The sequence below is a fragment of the Triturus cristatus genome, chromosome 5_1, assembly GCF_964204655.1.
Source record: "Triturus cristatus chromosome 5_1, aTriCri1.1, whole genome shotgun sequence".
Taxonomy (NCBI): Eukaryota; Metazoa; Chordata; class Amphibia; order Caudata; family Salamandridae; genus Triturus; species Triturus cristatus.
Genome location: NC_140587.1, coordinates 214,054,342 through 214,075,932, shown reverse-complemented (window position 1 = coordinate 214,075,932; position 21,591 = coordinate 214,054,342). Strand labels below are relative to the sequence as shown.

The 21,591-nt window shown below is 43.2% G+C and overlaps 1 protein-coding gene across 2 annotated transcripts in view; it reads left to right on the top strand.

The window, feature by feature from the left end:
• The window catches only part of DENND3 (DENN domain containing 3), a 757,020-nt gene that overhangs the window by 80,368 nt on the left and 655,061 nt on the right, over positions 1-21,591 (top strand). For both annotated transcript variants that reach the window (XM_085604830.1, XM_085604832.1), the window contains exon 2: positions 11,468-11,750. In XM_085604830.1, coding sequence (XP_085460956.1) covers positions 11,468-11,750 — 283 coding nt within the window. The remainder of the gene's footprint in view (positions 1-11,467; positions 11,751-21,591) is intronic.

Genomic DNA, 21,591 nt, shown 5'->3' with positions numbered 1-21,591 from the left:
AGAATTTTGAAGTGAGGGGATGTTCGACCTAGTCACATAGAAAGGGTTCAGACCTGAGGAGAAGAGTGCCAGAGCCGGGGAGCATAAAAACGTGACTGGAAGGTATTGTAACCAGTGGATGTCTGAGCTGTGAGAGGTAAGTGGTTTACACATGGGGCGAGGTGGTGTAGATTGAAGCACCTGGGGAGCCTGTTATAGAGAGCAGATAGCTCATGCTTGGTTGCCCTCGGTTAATATATGAAGGCTCATGCCAGATTTGCTGTTGCGTGAAGTGATTAGAGTTTAAGTAGCCAGAGTCCTTTTATTGGCGACACATCCCAAAAGAAAGTCCTGATCAAACTATTTAAGTAGCCAGAGTCATTTCATTGGAGACACATCCCAAAAGAAAGTCCTGATCAAACTAAAGCCATAGGGAGGCCTTTAAACTGTAAAGTCTAACTGTAATCAAAGATATTTAGAGGTAGTTGCCATTTTTGACAAGGCATGAACACGACTGCATTACTGCATTTTATATACACGGGTATTGAAAGGCACAATAGTTCTTTCAGATTCATTTAGGAACTAAGCCCATTTCTTGGGATATCTGCAATATTAAAGTTCTATCCAGAAGTGTAAGAGCAAAATCATTTATTCAGTCAAGCAATAATTTCATCAGCAAGCCGGTAAGAAGATAGTGTGGAACCAGTCAAAACAAAAGAAAGCCGTGCAGTCTCCGGAAGCAGCTGCCATGATTTAAATTAGCGCGGTGGCTGGAAGGCAGGCACCGCGCTAATCTGAAACAAAATGTCAAAAGTGAAAGCAGCGTGACGCGGCAGGGGAGGGGAGTGGCGGAGGCGCGTTAAGAAAGCACTCAAGTGAGAGGAAAGACAGATGGCGCCTGATTGGGCGCTGAAAGCTGGCGGTTGCACGCGTGCATGCTCCCGTGAACGCAAGCGCTAGGCCAGCCAAAGCAGCACTTTTTGAAGCCCCTACTAAATGTCTCGCAGAGCAGCGCATGCACTGGCTTAGGCGAGACCTAAAAAGGGACATTGGTCCATAAGCAGTCGGCATGCCTAACCAAATACAATGCTAAACTTACTGACGTCAGAACGACACAAGATGGCAATTGACAAGAGCACATGAAAGGCTGCTTCACGAGATTCCAGCATCAACAATTAAAATCTGGAAACACCTATAATAGACCTGCTGTAACCGATCAAGCAGCAGGTGGCAAAATACTGCTACTTTGCCCACTTTCCCTAGGTCTTGACAATCAGACCCTGCATGACTCTATCCCCCCCCACCCTTGCAGTTGTAGAACCTTGTGGGTCATTCATCTCCAAGTGCTTTAACGTCCCAATCCACACCATGTAGCACTCTACAAAAGCCATCAAGATACAAATGATAAAAAGAGTCCCTACTGGCAGGCGTTATTCACCCTGGTCAACCAAGGAAAGTTTGGGATGGCACTAGAAAGGTGCAAAGCTTTGGCCATGCAACATTTTATTATAAAGCGCCTCATACCACACATCTGTGGTTCCAGTGGCGTAACGAAACTTGAGGGGGCCCCCCGGCAAAGCACAATGAGCCCCCCCCAGCGGCCCGGTCCACCACCTACCACTTTGCCCCACCGACAAAAATAACCAGTCACCTAAAGCCGTATTTTCAGCACTTATCTGTGCATACTTTGAACAGTAAATAGAAATAGGATGCACTTTAATTGTGTTCTAGGGCTGCCCAAATGATCCATGACTGATAATTAAAGGGAACTAAGACAGAAAAGTCACATTACAAATAAATACATACATTTTTATTTATAACCCTATTTAGTGTCAAGACAAGGTCTTTCAGGGTCTTTAAACAACACATGGCTGGCATTTTTCTTTTGGCAACCCTACTTTATATTCTTTTTCATGAAATGCATTCTCACACTACAGCAGTAAATGTAAATTTCAACTGTAATGCATATTTTCTCAGCAGCAGCACTATGAAGCGGCCCTCTGGGCAAAGCCGCCTCTCACCTACAAAGAGCACAGCTTGCAACACGATGAGCCACAAACAACCTCTCTAACCTTTCCATATTAAACAAGCAGCTTCGAAAAAAAACTTGGATTAATGTGTCAGCCTAACATAATCCAGCAGCAAAACCAGAAATGTCCTGCCTTTCTAATTTCGAGCACTTCGGGTCTCACGCTTTCTGTTTAAAGACATGATTGATTTTGCACGGGAATGGCATGAGGATTCATTAGCGCTGACTGAGAAGAAAAATAAAGAAAAAAACTAAGAAATCAATGTATACAACGTAATTCCACAGGTATATTTATATTTCTTTTTGCAGAGTTTTATATAGTGCGAACTTGACCCGAATCCAATCCGGTATCAGAGCGCTTTACATAGCACCAATTACATTACATTAGGACAAACATTCATTCTTTGGTAAGCACAGGGAGATTAAGTGATTTGCCCAGAATCGCAGGATGTTCAGCGTCATTACAGAGACTCGAATCCCAGTTCCCCAGGTCCAAGGTCGAGCGCCCTAGCCGTTAGGCCAACTCCTCACCCATGCATTAGCAGGTTTGTTCGTTTTTAAACCTATTCCTGGAACAGGATAAAAAGCTTCTTTTTTTTTTTAGACCAAAAGGACACAGAGCTGCCCTCACTAAAATTATGAACACCCGAAGTATACTTAGACATTTATCTGTCGCAGGTGCTTTCCTATTAGTGTAGTTTTCAGAAGAGCTATCTACCAATCAGAGCTCTCCGTTTCGTTTAATGGTAGCAGGTTCTGTGGAGATTATCATACCTTTTAGTGGAGCAAGTAATTGAAAGATTGTGTAGTAGATTAGCTACTAGGGGCAAAGAGGCCCGGCCCTTCCTCAGTTAGTCACAGTGAATTGGCTTGACGTGCTGTATTATCTCAGGAGACGAGAGTAAAGGTGGAAGGAGGTGGGGGGCTTGGGGGATGATATGATAAGTAGGATTGGGTGAGGGAGATAATTTAGCTTCAGTGCTGAGCTACAGCTACACAGGGAGGTAATTACAAATTGAATGAAATGTGATTTTTTTTTTTAAGTATTTCTTTTTTAAGGGTGTAATAGCTGTCAAAATGTGTGCGTAGTCTTGTGGAATTAGAAAATATCGGGCAACAGGGTTCAAGGCACGCATGGTAATGAAAATGAAGTCTACACTGCAGGAGTCTACTTTTATGGCCAATTTCATCTAGTGTCCAAATAGCAAACATGAAGCTTGAACAGTCCCAGGCCTCATCGCCGGTTTTATTTTAATATCGTTCTGGGCGCAAACGTGAGTTTCTGCCCACGCTGGAATTACTAGAAGTGCAGTAATGCCACACACTTTAGGATTTTCACAGGCACATTTTACCAGATTAAACCTGACAGAATGGGTCCATAAATGATATCTGAAATGTCAGAATTTCGGTCCACATCCTCTGTTTCCTCATTCGTCAGTCGAAGACTTGTACATGTTACATTTACATTACAGAATTACTGAACACCTGCAGTGTTGGAAATGTTTGCAGAATTACAGTAGCCCTGTTCCTGCATCACACGTGTCTTTAGTGGCCAGTGAAAGAATGTGTTGACACTGTCCACACTACAGTCAGGAAACCAAGAAACATCTTGATGTCACACATTTTTTGCACCATCTGCTCTGTTTACACTGATAGAAGCAAGAGTGAAAGAATTCATGCTAACACCTGCTACATCAGTGCGACCACATTGCAGAACAAAATTTTTTTTTCCTCAAAGATCTTTTTTACAGGCCGGAATTTTTTAAGAGATATTTAATTGCACAGACAATGGAGTAAATATATTTCTAAAGGGCGTAAAGGTGATATAACATCAAACCCTGGCGAGTTTTTTCTAGAAATGTACCATTTCGTGGCAGCACAGCAGCAACGGTTGTACATAACAGTAGCAGGACACGGACATTGCAGCCAGCGGTAGGTGTCGAAAGCGACACATCAGCCACAGCCTTACCTGTAAAGCGGCAGCAATTCCAGGGGCCCCCCAGGTCCACTTTTGTTTTATTTCCACTTATAGTCTGCCACAGTTTTCATCATCCCGCGCGCGGCAAGAAGTGAAAGTCCCTCGGGGGTCGGGCGTGCGCGTGCGCACCACCATTCCCAACCAATTAGAGGCCGCGCCGGCGCGGTACCAAAACAGCACCATTTAAATAATGAAGAGGCCGTGCGGCTGGCCGTGGCGTGCACGGCGCGCACCGTTTAATTTATGGGGAGGACGCCGCTGTGCGCACCATTTAATTAATGATTGAACTTCAATCATGAATTAAATGGTGCGTTTGCACGCACAGACTTGAGGTTTGCTTCGATGGCTCCGCTGAGACTGAGTGAAGGGGCCCCTGGAGTGCGGTGTGCCCCCCCACACCGCGGGGCTGCGGGGGCCTGTGTTACGCCCCTGTGTGGTTCCAAGAACTGTACATAAGTGATTATGTTGTGAGTATTTGTGTCCGATTGCCAATATTTCTATGGCCACGGAGTACAGTTATTACCCATTTAATGGTACACAATACACAGCACTACACAGCAGGAACCCGAGAGGGTGGGGTGGGGGTGTGTGTAGGGATTGGTGGGTAAAGGGCTGCAGCTCTTATGTGCAGGTGGCATGAACTCTTGACATGATTTACAAGCCGTGGGCACAGCAGCAATCTTAAGTCACAATCCTGAACTAAGGTGACATACTAAATAATGTGTTTTTCTCAAATCAGTAACTACTTTGAAAATTACAGGGTGAAAAGAATTGTCTTCGAAAGCTATATAACAGCGCACTTGGCTTACAGGAGTGTTTGGGGCGAAAGCAGGCAACTCTACGACAGCAGCTATCTGTTATCAGCGTTTTCTCTTCTTTGGGAGCCAGAGACAGCACATCTTGTCTTTGTTCTTGCAGTGCGGGGTTAACACCTTGCAGGTCGGCTCAACTTTTGTCTCGGAGAGCAGCTTCTAATAACTTAACTTGGGGACCTACCTCGCCCTCACCTCAAGCTCGTGGCTATGTTACATCACATGCTTTTTGTAAAGACTGTTCACAATGCCATGTTGCCCTGTACAGTGCGTGCCACCTTAAGCCAGCCTTGCTTATTTGTCAGCAATATGTACGCTGTGACGTTCAAGCACATGGTAATAATGTAAAATCAAAGTAAGAGCTGCAGAATAACTCTAGGTTTTGAAAAAGAAGAAAAAAATCAGAAGGGCGTTGGACTGTATTTTGGCTGCACAGCTTACATACCTGCACGCTGAATAAGGGACTGTATTGGCATCAATTGCCATCTGTTCTGGATGGCTTTGTGTTGAGGTGTGAAGGTTTAAATCTTGCTCTAGCACCGAGGTCTGGCCTGAGCACGCCATGCTGACTGATAAGACAGCCGTAAAGCGTGCGCCATAGACCAACAGCAACGCGAGAACCAACCAATTAAAACAAGGAGACTGTTTATCTTTTCTTAATTAGGATTTTCGTAAGACATGTACACAATCCTATTATGATTTCATAGTATGGGGTTTTGATTTAAAATCCATAATTTATACAAAATCCTACAGTCTGATGGATGCAGGAAAAGCCTAAAAGCAACATGCAAAAAAATCAAATCTAAATAATGAATGCAACTCACACATGCACCACTGGAACTGGCATGTGTGGGGGCGGGGAGATCACCCTAATGGCTTATCAAGTGCAAAGTGAAACAAGCTCAATCCCCCTTAAAAGGAAGGCCAAAACCAAACCAATGTCCTACCCAAAAAAAGCCCAATTTACGTTGACTACAAAAACAGTAATTATGGCTAGAGCGGCTGACTTTGAAGCTCAGGAACTGCGTTTCAGCCTGGGCTCCAATACTTTGAATGTGGGACACAAGTGAAAAAAACATGCAGTCGATAAACAGGGAAATGGGAGTAATAAATACTGCACACAGTAACAAAGCAGGAAATACAGAAAAAAAATAGTCCCCCCTCACCCCCCCTCAAAAGAGCAGATCAACCATAGCGTAATGATTCCTTAGATAGCCCCTGCTGCCTGGGAGGAATGGCAGAGAAAAAGGAGGGACAAAGAGGCAGAGCTGACCATTAGCAAGCAAGGATTTTTAAAGGACTCTGATGGAGACAAATTAAAAGCAAATGGAAGAAATGTGAGGGGTTGAAACTCCACGAAGCATATACAACAGGTCGCTAAGCGGCAGCTTGCGCTGCCTATGCGCGACCTAATAAAGTCGCACTTTGACAATCTTTTTAGAAAACCATTTTCAACTTTATAAAAGCATGTGTAAGACAGATTAGAAAGACTTTTTTCTGGATTGGTTTCTACCAAATGACGAATTCTATTCTTATTGAACATGCAAATTAAACAGTTTAGGTAAAATGGTTGCTCAGCATCTGTATTCTGCGAACTTTTTTCTTTGAAATCCAGGACAACAACTCGGTACGGGTACATAACTTGGCATGCAAGTTTTCTTTTTTTTGTTGTGTTGAAAATTAGTTTATTCAGTATTGTTCAAGTTAATACAAAAATCAACAGTGCAGCGTAGCATAGACCAGCAATTACACATTACCGATGTGGTAGGCTCCAGACTTGGCATGTAACTTAAAGGGCCTTAAGGGGTAATGAGAATTGCATGAGTACCCCAGAATGGTGTACGTGTACCTTAGGGCACTGGGAATCGTGCAGTTGACTGGGATTGTAAATAAGATCATGATCTAGTCTGCTGTGACATTGAATAAAACTGCTGGTGGAAGGAAGCATTGGAGAAAGAAAGCAACACGTGAGAAAGGTAGCCTCTTCTGAAATAAACTGGGAGGTGGAGAGGAGGATGATTTTGGCACTGAAAGAGGTTACGTGGGTATATTGGGAGGCTGTAAACACTTTAGCAGTATGTGGGGCAAGTGGGAGCTGTTTCACAGTGAATAAATTACCCTCCCCTGCCCCAGCCTTGGTGTCACTTCCTTTGGAATATAGACCTTTTGAAAAGTCAGTAACTAAAGAAATTGGATTTGGATAATTTCTCCGACTGCTGTGGTGGCTAATTAGAGAGTCCATGACTGAAGCACTGGCTTGCATTGAGGAAGCTCACTTGTGTCACACTTAATCCAATGGGCACTGCGTCCTAAATGCACTGAAAGGATTGCACTCTATTGCAGAGAAAGAGGATTTGATGCTTTTGCTTACTACCTTCCAGGGCCTATATTCTTCTGACTCCAGTGCAGTTGCCCCCCTCACCCCCAAATGGCCTGTCTCGCTGCCTGATTTAGAACTGTAATGTTTTTAATGTCAATAGAAAGAAAAATGAAATGTAGCAAGTTCTCGCTTCACTTCACCTTTTAAAACATAGCCTGGTATTTGTTGGCATCAACTTGACAATCTTTGACATATGTAATTGTAAATAGATAAAAGTGAGTAATGGGGATGTGTGATATCCATGCAAGTATAGCTTTGTATTATTGCTGGTAGTATAGAACGTTACTAGGTCATATAGAATGTAGAGCAAGGAGGTCTTGAAGCAGTGAGAGAGTGGGCAACAGTAGATAAGGTTGGATGGGACTTTCTGGAAGGAATAAACCTACAAATTTGTTTTTTTGTAATAAATTTAATTTGGTTATTTTCCGATACATTGGGCAGCGGCCCCTCAGTGGTACTATGAAGCATTTGAACAATGTGTGCATCGATAACCATTTCTATGAGAAAAAACAAACCTTGCCGAACGTGCAGGTAAAATAATAATCTAAACACTATGCAGACAGTGGACCAGTGTCTAAATAGAATACATGATTCAGCAGATTCACAGCATGCAACCCAGTGAAATAATAAAGCAGTCCATCGATACAACCCTGGGGGACGCATGGTTAAGAGCAGAGAGAGCAACTCAGGGGTCATCCTCAGGGATGGGGGGCAAGTCAATTCCACGGTAAGCTGCCCACCGTGCCCATACTTTGCGATGTTTCTGTGGGCAGCCCCTAGCCTCAAATACAGCCATCTCGGCACCCATACACCTATCCAATTCGGACTTCCATTTGCCTATGGTTGGGGGAGATGATGCCTTCCATCCCTGCGCTATGTACCGCTTGGCTATAGTAAGGGCTAGGAATAGCAGGTGCTGTTTATATTTGTTCCCCCCCAATATCGTCAGTGGAATGTAACAAGAACAGCCGTGGGTCTAGTGGAAGTATCCACCCCAGCACATCGTTAAGGCACGTCCTAACTCTGTTCCAGAAGGGCTGTAGAGCTGTGTAAGTCCATAAACCTACCAATTTTAATCTCATTTCTCTGAGCAACTGGCTGCCTATCACAGGGTGTTTTTCTCCAAGGGTTTCTGAGGGACATCAAATAGGCAAGGAGAACGAAGCTTGAGTTATCTGTGATGGCACTCAGATCCGAGGTTAAAAAAAATTCTGTTATTCACTTTTTGCCATGTATAATGTTGTTATTCATGACGCCCAAACTCCCTGCTTTCGCTTATAGACAATACCAAGGGAGTACCGCACAGAACATGGCTTCTCCTCCCCATTTCCCAAATGTAAAAAAATAAAAACTATAACTAACTGGGCTCCAGTCACCCATTTGACACTTTCTGTGCCATTTCACCCTCCCGACAGCAGAGAGCCAACCTTCCACTGACAGTCTTTCGGAGAGGCCGGTAAGAGCAGCCTGGAATTTCTGACCTAGCAACAGAAGGTAACCTCTTTTGTGATGGTATTTAATAGCTAGATCTAGTGTTCACGCTAGTGGCTCGAAGTAAAAACCATACATAAGCTATAGATTTATAAATAGATAACAGTGAATAATAACAATGTTTTTTCACCCAAGAGGTTCTGAGTGACCTCTAATGGACAATGAAGGTAGAACCATCTGCTTAACTGTGCGCCCTTTTATATAGTAGGGAGCAATAGTTTGAAGGAAGGAGCCAGTATTAAGATTAGGAAAACATTTAAATTGATCATATAAGTTTGATGGTTATAAACATGCATGTTTTTCAAGGAAACCTGGGGCTGGAGAAACTGTGGACTCATGTGGCAGCCTTAAAGAGATTTGCTGTTCTCGTCGAATCTGAGGCTTTCACTGAATAATTAATCTGGGATCATTTTGTTGTAAGATGCTTTAATAATTTGTCTTAGGTGAGGTTTGTTAAATGCAAGAATTCATCTTTAGCAGGTGCTCTCGATATAGTAGGTAGTGGTGCGTGCTTACAGGAGGAAGTACGTTTTATGTTTAAGATTGGTGAAGATATAATCTATACCTTGCTCAAGGGAAGGATTGAAAAAAGAAGAAATTATTACCGTGGCTATTGACAGTGGTATGAGCTCAACTGAGATTTGTTCCAAGTGTAGTTCACTAAGGCCCATGGCAAATTCCAATTTCTGTTTTTCGCGTTAATAAAGGAGCACTGTTAATGTTCTGATGTTAAGAGTGAATGTGGCTGTGCAAGAAGCTGAGTTGCAAAGGTCAATGAGTTTGTGGCCATGGGGAGCCAGCAATTATGATCAACCTCCAGTAAAACAAACTTCCCTTGATCTGCCTATCCTGGTCTAGGAGCAGGGTCTTTGCAAGAGGAGGCAGAGAGTTGTTTATCCTAGCGCTTACACTGTTGGTCTTTGATTAATTTGAAGTAGAGCACACCAAGGTTAAACGAAAGACTTGCTTCCCTTTACTATGGCTTGGTCTTCAATACTGACGAAATAGGGATATGTGGAGAACGAATAGGGCATAAAATAGAACTGTGCACTGGTTCGGTCTTCCACCTAGAGTAAAGAGTGGACGCCCGGGCTACCTTGAAGGCCACCCAGCTGCCACACACAGATTTGTAACTTCACGGAATGTATCTAATTCCTTAACCTCACCTCGTCCTTTCATGTTTAGCAGTAGAATATTTAAGTGCGGGCACACTGAGTGCATTGCTAAAACCTGGTTTTGCCTTGGGCTGTGCAGAAATTGCGGAGTGTGATTCTGCAGAATTGCATTAAAATTAAGCCGAATTCTACAACTGGGCTGAGTGGGCATTTACCAGTATTTTCTTAGAGCAAAATGCACTCTGGTGTCCAAAAATGGATGCAAGAATGCATTTTGTCTAATAAAACAGTAGGGCATAGTGGGCATTGGGTGCTATTTTCTTAGTGCAAAAATGTTTCCTCACGTCCAAAAATCAATGGGAGGATGCATTTTGTGTACAAAAGTAGCCCAGCCTAAGGACGCCCTTAAATAATGCAGTGATAAAAGGGCGCTGAGGGGTTTGCTGTGGTTTCTAAACTGGTTGAGGGAGCAGTTGCTCTGTTTAAGAACCACTGCAGGTTAAAGTAGTTAATTCTGCTGTCGTAATTTATCAGTGATTTATGCGTTACAAGAGTAACGCAGCATCGCCAAATTCCTCCAGTTCCGCCGGTAGGATTAAAAATTCCACCCAAACCTAGTTTTGTCTGCCTTTTTGTGTTAGATTTCCGTCATATCTAGGGGGCCCATTATTTCTGGTGTAACATAATTTGATTACTTTCCTCTCATTTCATTTATTATTCTGGTGCCTAGATTGTCAGATCCACTTGTTAGCTAAGAAGCTGACCTACTTTATTTTGACGAGTTCCTTTCTGTGTAAAAGTCCCATTTAGTGCTGTAGTTCTCTTGGCCGTTTACAGAACACGGCCAGGTGACAGCTTGACGGGCGTGACACCATTAGTCTCTCCTAGCCTTTTAGCTTACAGCACTTTCTGAGGCCATACATGCAGTGTTAAACGAGAAATTTAGACAGATTACACTGTGCTTTTTGTTAGTTACCAACCCATTACTTGAAAAGCTGGGAAGTGCCACTTGGCAGCTACTCAAAAGGTTAAGTATTGGAGTAAAAAACAATCCTAAACAGTAGAGGAGGTCTAGTATGTATTAGTGTAGTGTAAACGGGAACAAGCAAATCCTGGAACTTGAGGGGCAAGCAGAAACCAGAACAGAACACAGACTGATTATAAGGGGCCGGGACGCGTAGAGTCAAAGGCACATGCAAACCGAATACAGGGAACGAAATTCAGAAAAGTTATTCAAAAGACAGCACATGCCAAGCAGCGAAGGGTTATAGAGGGCATACCCAGAATTCTTCAGAGTTGTGAGGACATGAGTGAATGCCTGGGTGAGTGCCTTGGTGAGTTTTCCAAACCGAATGGCTCTTAGGGTTTTGGAAATATGAAGTATGCTTTTGTTGAAGATATCAGTTGCTGGTTTATGATCTTGCATCATGGGCTGGCTGGAGAGGATTTAGTTCTCTTTGGATCTAATCTTATGTGGCTTCTCACCTTACAAAATCTATAGAAGCCTGGAATCAATAGCCGGTTGCATTACTGCTTTATCTCCTGTGTTTATCTTCTAAAGAGATTCTCTTCGGGAAATTGTAATGTTTTTATCTGGGGCTGGCATGTTTCAAGATACCATGATTTCACTATTACCAAACACTAGCAAGTGGAATGACACTGCTTTTCCCCCTCTCTTTCTAGGTAGCCCAAAGGGGGAGCTTAAGAAAATGTCATTCCCTTGATCCAGAGGTTCTGTCCGTCTTTGTTCCTCCATTTGCTGTGAAGGATGAGCCTGCACCTCAACAAGCTACTTACAGTAATTTCAACAAGACGACGAGGCGGCGTTCATTTAGGAAAAAGAAAGAGAAAGCCAAAGCCGAAAATGTAAATAGTCAAACTGAGGACCTAAAAGATCAGGCTACAGAAGATGTTAGTGTACCAAAAGATATTGATCTTATCGGATTGCCCCAGCTCTGTTTTCCAGGTATGAAAGTATATATTAATTTTTGGTTGTTTAGCTTTAGTCCTGTGTGGGGACAGTGGCACTTTTATGTTATTTTTTAAAATAAGAATGACCGTTTTTATCCATATGCATTTATTTTGCACGTTATCTTCATCAAGCCACGTTTCTTGTCCTCTGTGAAAGAAATTCAATTATATATGCATATTCTTATGATGAGTGAGTGAATTCTCACTTTGGGTACCTGTAGTTTGGTCCAATAACCACCCTTATCCACAACAACAGTACTCAGGAAACATTTACATTATACTACAAACATCTACAAGCAGTTGTTTCGGGTGAGGCTCAAAGATGGCTGAAGATGCATGACATTCAATAATGTAAACTTAAACAATTGGCAGGATAAAGCCAAATGTGTGGCTAAGGGCGTGGTTGTGAGGTCTCCTGACACGTTTGTGGAGTTTGCATGCTGATGTGAAGGGTAAAACCTTCAACAAGGCCCTTCTGTCCCATGGCATTGGGCAGCAGAAAGGTGGGAGCACTTTGACTAGATGTTGCATCTGCTCGGTTAGTTTTCACAGACACTTCTCTGGCCTTAATGAACTCTCCGCCAATCCAAGAGATTCCAGCCCAGCCCTCTACCATCCCTGGTTTCCAGCCAGAGGTTGGCTGAAGCTCTGATGAGGCCCATCTCAAAAAGGCAAATCTGGGTGTCCTGCTATAAAGGACGCTTCCATTCAAATTAAATGGATTCCATTTTGCAGTAGTACATTTACATATTTTTAATAAGTCTCACTCAAGCCAAACCATGGAGCATAGAAAATTCAATGGTAACCTCTTTTGTTTCTAGTGAACACAGTGCTCAGTATTGTTTTTATTGTTTTTACGTTTATGATTAAAACAAATACATTTTACGAAGGCTGACAAAGCCAGTAACCAAATAACCAAGTATTTGTAAGGTATTACTTTTTTCTTGCTTTAACACAAGCAAATTCTCTTTAGAACGCAAAGAAGTGAAATGTCATGGCAGCTTTTTCTGCAATGGCCTGTCAACACTGGCCCAGAGTCACGTGGGCATACGTTTTTATGATGAAAATTCGGACTTTAAGTATGTATCCGTTATTTATCGGTTCGTGCTACATTGAGTGGTAAAACAATGTGACACTATTTCAGATTGGTACAACGCAGGATTAATAGTTTTTCGACTAAAGACCGAAACCAAACCATTTTGTACATTTTTTTGTGCCTCGTTTAGCAGCAATAGGAGGCAATTGAAGCATTACAATCCAATGAAGGCAATTTATGCTTTACTCAAAATGCATGTAAGTGTTAAAATAAGTGCAACATTGTTGTATCCTTTTTTCCGTACTCCACCAATCTCTATGGGCCTTGTTATGAGTGTCCCAATATTGACACAGTTTTTGCGTTTTCCAGATTTACCAATACCATAAGCAACTGTACCCCAGGGGATGAGGGGTGTAGAATACCAGATACTACGAGGTGTGCATGGGCTGTAGCAAGGGGGAGTGGGGGGGGGGCAAAGGATGGTGCGCGTGCCTCTCACCTCCCGGATTCTTCACTTGCTCTTCAGAAAAATTTCAAGATTGATCTTGAAGTTTTTTTAATTATGTCTCCCCCCCCCCCCCCCCCCCCCCCCTTACAACACTCCAGCCACCCAAAAAATTCTGGGGACGCCCATGGAGGTGTACTCTAGGATAGTCTCAGTAATGATGTAATTATGTATTCGACTAATCCTGGTAATTCCGAATATCTTTCCGACTATTTAGACTGCTGTGAATAGCTGAAACGTACGAGTTGAACTCAGTTGATCTGCTTATCTAGCAAAGCCCTCATTTGAATACTTCTGTTACTGGTGCCTTAAAATTACAGAGGCACTACTACAGAATGTCTTAGTTGTCACCCAGTGAGCAGGTTGTTGATGCGTGGGATGCACATCTAGCATTTTAAAATATGATTGCAAATTGATTTAGTAAATAAAAAGAAATATCCTATAGAGTGGTACACGGATTAGTTCAAGGCTTCCTTTAAAGATCTCCGTATTTCATTGGTAATATTGCTAGATGATTTAACTTAAATTTATTGGATAGTTTATTGTATGTGCATAAGAGTCTCGGCAATATTTTTCCATGCATGCTTGTCAAGAAGCATTTCTGGTTTATGACTGACAACAATGAAGTAATTAAAATGAATAAAGTATATACAAATAAGGAAGCAACATTGGACATTTGCAAACTTGTTCTACTTTTGATTGTAAACTACACAAAATATTTCAATATTTGAGTATTTGTTTGATGTATTCTTGTTTTTGTACCCTTGTGTATTGTTTTGAGGTTCAAATTTTGGAAATTGCTTAGGACGGGGGTTGGGGGGTCTTGGGACACCAATAATGATGCATTGGGGGTCCACAGATGTCAAATGGTTTAGAACCGCTGTTTTTACAATAAGCACGGTGAGCAGAATGAGACTTTCAAGAGCTGGTCAAAGTTGACATTTTCATGCACTCTCCCTTCCAGTCACCATTACCAGCCTCTTTATTCCAAACAACAATCTGCAGGCTTCTATAATCTGCAAAGTGAGGGGCCAAATAAAGGTCAGTTGGGTACTGAAATTGGGGATGAATAGTTATTGCTGCGGTACAAGATGATGATGTGTCAGGATAGTGGTGGAGCTGATCCTCTCTGGACTCCTCTCCAACAGTGAGCCTGATGGTGAGAAGCACAACTCTGAGTGTCTGTAGCGGCATGATGAGTGCATCAAAAGTTCACTTTAGAATGTGCTGGCTTTTCTATGATCTCAACACCGCCGATACCACTGCTGGTGCAAACCGCCTTCATCCAAACATTCGGTGCAACCTGTCCAGATGAATGGCAGCCGCAATGGTACCACTGCTTACATACAGCACCTCGGACAGATGGAGCTTGAAAGGGCAGGTTCTGCCGATTGTCAGCTAGGACACAATACATTTCATGCCTTTCAGCACTGAGACACCCTTTTCTAATAAAAGTCATGAAATATCCATAAGCTGCACCTATCCTCAGCAATCGACTGGGGTCCTCTACTAGTCCTGAGACACCATTATACAGTCTTTGGGGTCCGAAATCAACTATCTAAAACCCTGAAGTAGTAGTCTGATATTCCACGTTAAGAAGATCAACAAAGGTGCCACGCACAAACTGGATTCTTGCAGGCCTAAGTAAACGTTCATTCTTTGGTTGCTGATAAAATGTAGGCTGGTCAGCAATGCATTTTATTATGTCTACTGTGCCATTGGTCATTATTATAATCCTACACATTTTGACGGTGCATTGTAAGGTCTTATTTTTTTTGTGTTTTTTGTGTTTTTTTTTTTTTTTTTTTTTGCTGTTGCTTTATTTCTCAAGCTTACATGCAAAGCAGAATGCTTTCTTAACTATACTGCTTCATTTGCCAGCTTGTACAATAACAAAGGGTGCACCTTTGCTTGATGGTCTGCTTTGTCCAATGGCCAGGTGTAATTGTCCAGCTGTACGTCCTAAAGGAATGTAGCAACCATGACTTTCTTTGGTAGCTATTTGAGCTTAGACCAGGAGGTTAGCATTGGCACAAACTTATCGGCTGCAAGTGCTACTTGTCCAAGTGTTTAATGAATAGTGAAAATGTTGTTGTGGCACCGAATTTTGCACTTTCACTACAGATATCCCATGATGGTTATTTTTACAAAGTGTATTAAGATGGTGTTTCCCCTGAGGTGCTGGACTCACAGATGCTTGAAATTGCAGCCATGTTGTGTAGTGAATATGGATTAAACCACGTTCACACTATTTGACAGCGTCCAATTTGTTGTAAATTGTGGTAACCGAAGTTAATATAATTAAGCGGATTTCAGTTGTTTTTATGTAGATTTCTAGATAGAAACCTATTTATACGCGCTTTTTAGGTTTTCCAGGATGCCTTACTTCCATAGTTCCCAGGAGAGGCGTGGCTTCTCGTGCGTGGTGTAGGTCGTTCGCTGCCACCAGAATACAGCACAATTTTCTACCCACATATCTACCTTTCTTGCCCCTAGGCCCATCCCAATCATTGACATTGTTCTTGCGTGCTGCCTTTCACCATCTCCATTTGAGAGCTCAACTCGTTATTCTACTTCCTTTCATTCTTCTCCCACCAGACCGATCGCCTTATTTGTCCCTTCACCCAGGTCCGGACCGGAAAACTCGAGTGGCCATGTCGAGATGCTTGTATTTACCGTTCTCCTCTCCTCTTCTGAGTGGTTCCTCTGCCTGTTGCTCTTAATCTTTATTTTCCTTGTTTAGTAAGTTTTTATGGGCGTTTTTAAAACCGGCAGTCTGCTGTGAAAAGACCACTTAAAAAGTATCAAAATAATTGTCACGACGGACTGTTGAATAGTATAATTTAAAATAGGTAAAATTGAAATCTGGAGCACAATAATTACCACACTTCATTACAGTGAAATGTGGCAAATGAGATTAGACGTCAGACATGGGGATTCCTCTCTAAAATGCTTAAATGTTAACCAAATTTGATGTTACTGTATAATATGTTGCCTTTCTCAAATATCAGTTTTACTGAGTTTCAGTAACTTGTATTGCACAACTTCTCACCAAGTTAAAACTTGCTACAACAACAAAAAGTATTAATCGTATGGGTGAAACCTATTGCTTTTACCAATGCTTGTTTGGTTTGCTGACTTCCATGACATTATGGGAGGAGGAAATGTGCGTCCCTAATAAAAGCGAACTCTAAATCTTTGCACTGTCCTGCATTACACAAAACCTAACCAATGAAAAATCAAATTAGTCGGCGCACAGACTCTTTGGGGCAAATATAACATTTACATAGTTAGGCTTAAATATGTTGCAGAAAAATATTTGGTATTCTTTGGCCTTGTTTGTTTTTAGAATTGCCAGCTCCAGACTGAAGGCCTTAAATTGCAACAAGAAGACCTTGTTGATACTGTCACAGACCTTCTGTGCTCCATTTAGATTTCAATGGCAGTTATTGAGTGCAGGAGATACTGCAGCATAACATCTTTCTTTGATGGACAAGTCTCAGTGCTCGAGTTGCTGGTTCATGTTATGTCTTCTAACGGTTGGTCTACTCAATAACACAACCATACCTGGCAACCAAGATCATGGTCTCTGGCAGATCACACAGTTTCCCTATCCATTAGCATTTCAAGTCGGACACCGGCAAAGGCGAGACTGCAGGACTTCTGTGACACTTAGAGAATCTGGAACTCCCTCCCAATCTAGACCCTTCAGGTTCCATCTCTTCCCTGCCTCGGAACGTAGTTGAAGTTCCCTTCTTTTCTAACAGCTTAATGTTGCACTGCAGAGCGACCAGATTGTCTTCAATACAACACCACGTCCATCTTTGCTGTTGCAGCTTGTCCCTTCGTCTCTGTTCTCCTCTTGCCCCAGCCCTACTGTGAACCATTCTTGCAGTGTGCTTTGGTATTCTTTAATTCAAAAATGCACGGACATACTTAATAAATCTGTGTCATCAAAAAGAGCTTCTTCAGCAATATTTTGTTGCTAGGAGCAGGAAACCTACTGTACTTTCTTCTAGGTCATCATAAAATGCTCTTGTCTGCTCTTTTCTTTGCCCGTTTTTAGGTCTTGCCTGGCGAACGCAGAGCATGCGCTGCTTTCGCCTTGGCGAGACTCTATTGTTGTCAGTTTCGTTCGGAAGGGAGACAAACCATGTGCGCGCACGGACAGTCGTTGTGCACGCGCATGGTGTCTGGCTTCATTCAATGCCACTCGCACGCGTGCACATCTCCTGTCCCTCCCGGTCTCCTGTTCGCTGTGCCTGTTCACTGTGCCTGGTCGGACAGGAGATGTGCACGCGGAGACCGCTTGTCCTTCTATCCTCCGACTGGACGCTAGAGTCATCACGGAGTGGTATGGTAAAAAAATGATATTATGGCTTACCGCAATCTGCTCTAGTGGGCATAACGCGTTCAGGTACTGTAACTGGGGCAGAGAGCACTACATACAGTAGCAGCTGGTGACATTTGAAATTGGTGAAGGCGTAAAATACTTGCGTAAGGGCACTGAGGGGTTAATTCCACAAAATGAAACTCCACCAATTCCGTCCACTCCTACTGTACATACCAGTTGCCTTTTTCCTTCAAGACCGTATTAATTTTCACCTGATTTTTACTTAACATGATTTGCGTCGATAAGAAATTATGATGGTCACTGTGCACGGTTGCATCCCTCCGATGTATATAGCTAGCAAGCAGGCTTGACTATTCTTATACCTTTCTGATAGGTGTATCCTGCACCTGCCATCTGCATACATGATTTGCCTTTCGTGCAAGTTATTGGCATGCTGTGTAGGACTTTTAGTGCTTTCTGGGGATTTTGGCTATGCTTATTGAAGAATTCTGAGAGATGCCTGATTTTGGGGAACAGTACCGCCCATGTGGAAAGGTGGCAAGACAATACGGGCGGCTCTAGTGCCTAGGCCGGCTCTCATATCATCTCACATCATCATGATCATTAGCTGCAGCGCCTACCAGGGAACAAGTTAAACCATATCTGATGTGCCAAGAGGTGCTGTGGGATGAACTTTGAACCACTCGGCTGGCTCTTCCATTATATACACTTACTGCAGTGGCAGAAGCGATTAGTTACAACAGATCTCATGTGCTGCCATGACCCAGCTCTTAACATCATGGAAAGTTACAGCAGAAAACACCAGGGAGCAGTAATACATTAAACCAAACCTCATGTTCTGAGAGGATTTAAGACAGGCTTCGGGCCACTAAAGTGATTTTCAGCATCATTTACAACATCATGGGGCAGTAATGGATTAAACCAGACCTCATGCCGTGCAAGGCAGGAGGGGAGGTGATGGGCTTCAGACAGCAAGGCCAGGTCTTGACATCATGCACAGCCCACTTCCTAGAACAGGCACCAGGGGACAGGGATGAGTTAAATTGTTAGACCTGATGTGCTGTAAGAAGCTCTTGAGCGGGGTTCAGGGTGCTAAGCTGACACACATCAATATGCACAGCAGCGGGTACCAAGGAGCAACTATGGTTGAAAGCAGATATCCTGTCCGCCCAGGACTGTAAAATGGCCTTCAGGCCTCGGAATTGGTGGACAGCAGAGGACACCAGGGACCCACAATGGGTCAAACCAGGTGTGACGACGTGCTGCAAGATGATTTACAGGGGCTTCAATGCATCATGCTGGCGCTTAGCAACATGCACACACAGCAGCAATGGGTTAAAAAACACCCGATGGGCTGTTCCTGCCCTGTCTAATCCGTTCACCACACTCTGAGAATGGAGGACCCTGGGGTGGAGGATAGCATGAGGCTGGTTGGGGCTCTTCTCATAGTAGCATGGACTGGAGGGCCTTTCGGGGTGACCGATTAAGTCGGACCCCTACTTTTTTAGGTCGAGCCTAGCGGCAGCGCTCATGTGCTACTCGCTCTGCGAGGCATGCTGTAGTAGAGTATGCACTGGAAGCCTCTCATACTCTCCGCCCATATTTTTAATTGGCTTGTGTTATTGTCCTTCGTAAACGCTGGCTTCTGATTCATTCTGAGGCTTGTTAGTCCCTCCTTGGTACCACCTTGTCTCCATTTGTTACCGCACATAATGACTGGACATTTTACTGGGCTCGTTACACGGTCTGCCTTATCTTGTGGTTGAGCACTATTTTTGTTATTGATATTGATGGGGACAATGGCAGACGCTTGTTAGGATTTGCTGTGTGGCGCACTGCAAATACAAAAAAGCTGTCGTAAAACAACAAGGGCGCAAAACAGCCAAACATTGACTTTGGCAATGGCGGCTACTTGTTTGCATTTGCAGTGCGCCATGCGCGCTTTCACCTAAAAGAATAGCTGCCGTCTCTGACAGCACTCTCCTCAAAGTGTCAGCTCGCATGGCGCATTGCAAATACAAGCAAGCGGCCGCCAATGCCGGTGTTCAAACTTAGGCCACATTTCTATTTTGCAGATGTTTCTTATTTTTTCATGACTTATGTAGCAAGGATTTGTAGAGATCAAACGATTTTGGAACCATTGGAAACTGATGAGGTAACACAAGTGTAAAACTACATTGATTGCGCCAATGCTTTCAGCCATGGTCTCCTCCGAATTTCCTGGTGGACATGGGGGGAAAGGTTGTTGATGTTGCCACCTTTTCCGGGTCTCAACTGAGCTGTGGGGTGGTGGGTTCTTAAAAGCCACACGCTGTGCCTGGTCGGGTCTCTAAAAATCCAAGACAAGCAGGGAAGGAGCAGGTCCTGGAGCACCACCTTCGGCCGCTTTCTCCTGCATCTTGTTCCTCCCATGGATGCATGGAGACCGAAAGAAGCAGGGATTGTGGCTGTGTCTCTGTTGGTCGCACAGTTCCACTGTGGCATGTGGTGCTTTTTGCTCATCTCACAGAATAAAAGTGCTGGAGCTCAGGAAGGTGGCAGGAAGTGAGGTATAATAAAATAATATATAACAATAAAATAATATAATACAAATATTAAAAGACCCAGGAACATTTTCTCATTTGATTAACTATATAAATGTTATAAATCGTGATTTAAATCCCACCACGCTAGGACTGCGGCTTTTATTTAAAAGATTGAGCTGCATCTTTCCTGCGAATGTTATTTGCCTTCCATTTTTTTCCCTGTAAGAATAAAAAACACACACCCTGTTGTGCTTTACTTGAATCAGTGCAAGCACTTGTATCTTGGACCTGTTGTGTATGAAGACGTGTTTCACTGTTTGTAATGATTATGTGCTAGAAAAAAAGGAGGGCGACCTAATCCCTTAGAGGGCTGTCATCTTTTATTAGAGACCCATTAATAGTTCAGATAAAATGCTTTCTCCTCAGACCACGATGTAGAGAAATGCAGGAGCTGCAGGAAAATGAATCCAGGTAATGCTAAAGATACCCAGGGTTTGTTCTCCCTTCTCATTGAACTAAAATCTGAGGTAGCATTAATACGCTCTCAGCTAGTGGAGCTGACCGCGAAAGTTGACTCTCTGTCGCAAAGGCCCACACACACTATAGATGGTCCTACACGCAGTGTCGCGCAGCCTGAGCAAGCGAGGGCATTGTCTAAACTGGAAACCCGTCCAGATATTCCACCTATTAGCGTACGGGGTAAAGTCACCAGTGCGCACCAGCAGACTGCGGGGGAAGAGAATAGATCTATAGTGGAACGGGGTGGCCCTTCCTATGCTACTGTATTAAAATCACAACCCTTAGAACTGAAGTCTAGAAATTGTTCTAATCTAGACACAGGATATAATCGAATTAATAACACCCAACATAGTCTTATGTCTGCAGGAGCTTACTTGGATCAGGCGCCAAAAATCTTTATGGTCAATGTCCCCAAATCTAATACCGGGCCTAATAGAGAAAGTGCATATTCTCTCACAAATAAAGCAATCCACTGGATCCGCCACATCAGGGTTTGCCGATCTATTATTAGGGACGACATCACGAGAGCTCGTAGACTTTCTTCCAGGACCAGTTCTTGGGATTCTATTGAGCTAATATTAAGAGATCATGCCTTAGTTGAGAACTTGTTTGCCCTGGAGTTTCGTTCATCCTCCCCAGATCACTCCTCAATTCAATTCAGACGAGTTCCATTTGTTCCTGGTCAGATCGCCCTGATGTGCCTGTTGATAATGCCTCTAATAGTTTGTCAAATTTGGACTCTAATGATTGACAAATAAATGTGACACTGCCAATTACTCATTCTGAAACGGTCCTTTTTGGCAGTACACTTCCTGTCATTGAGAATGCGTGCTTCCGGGTGCGCCCCCCCCCCCCCTAGTTCCGAATTGCTCACTTCTAGAGGAGTCAGTAAGGCAA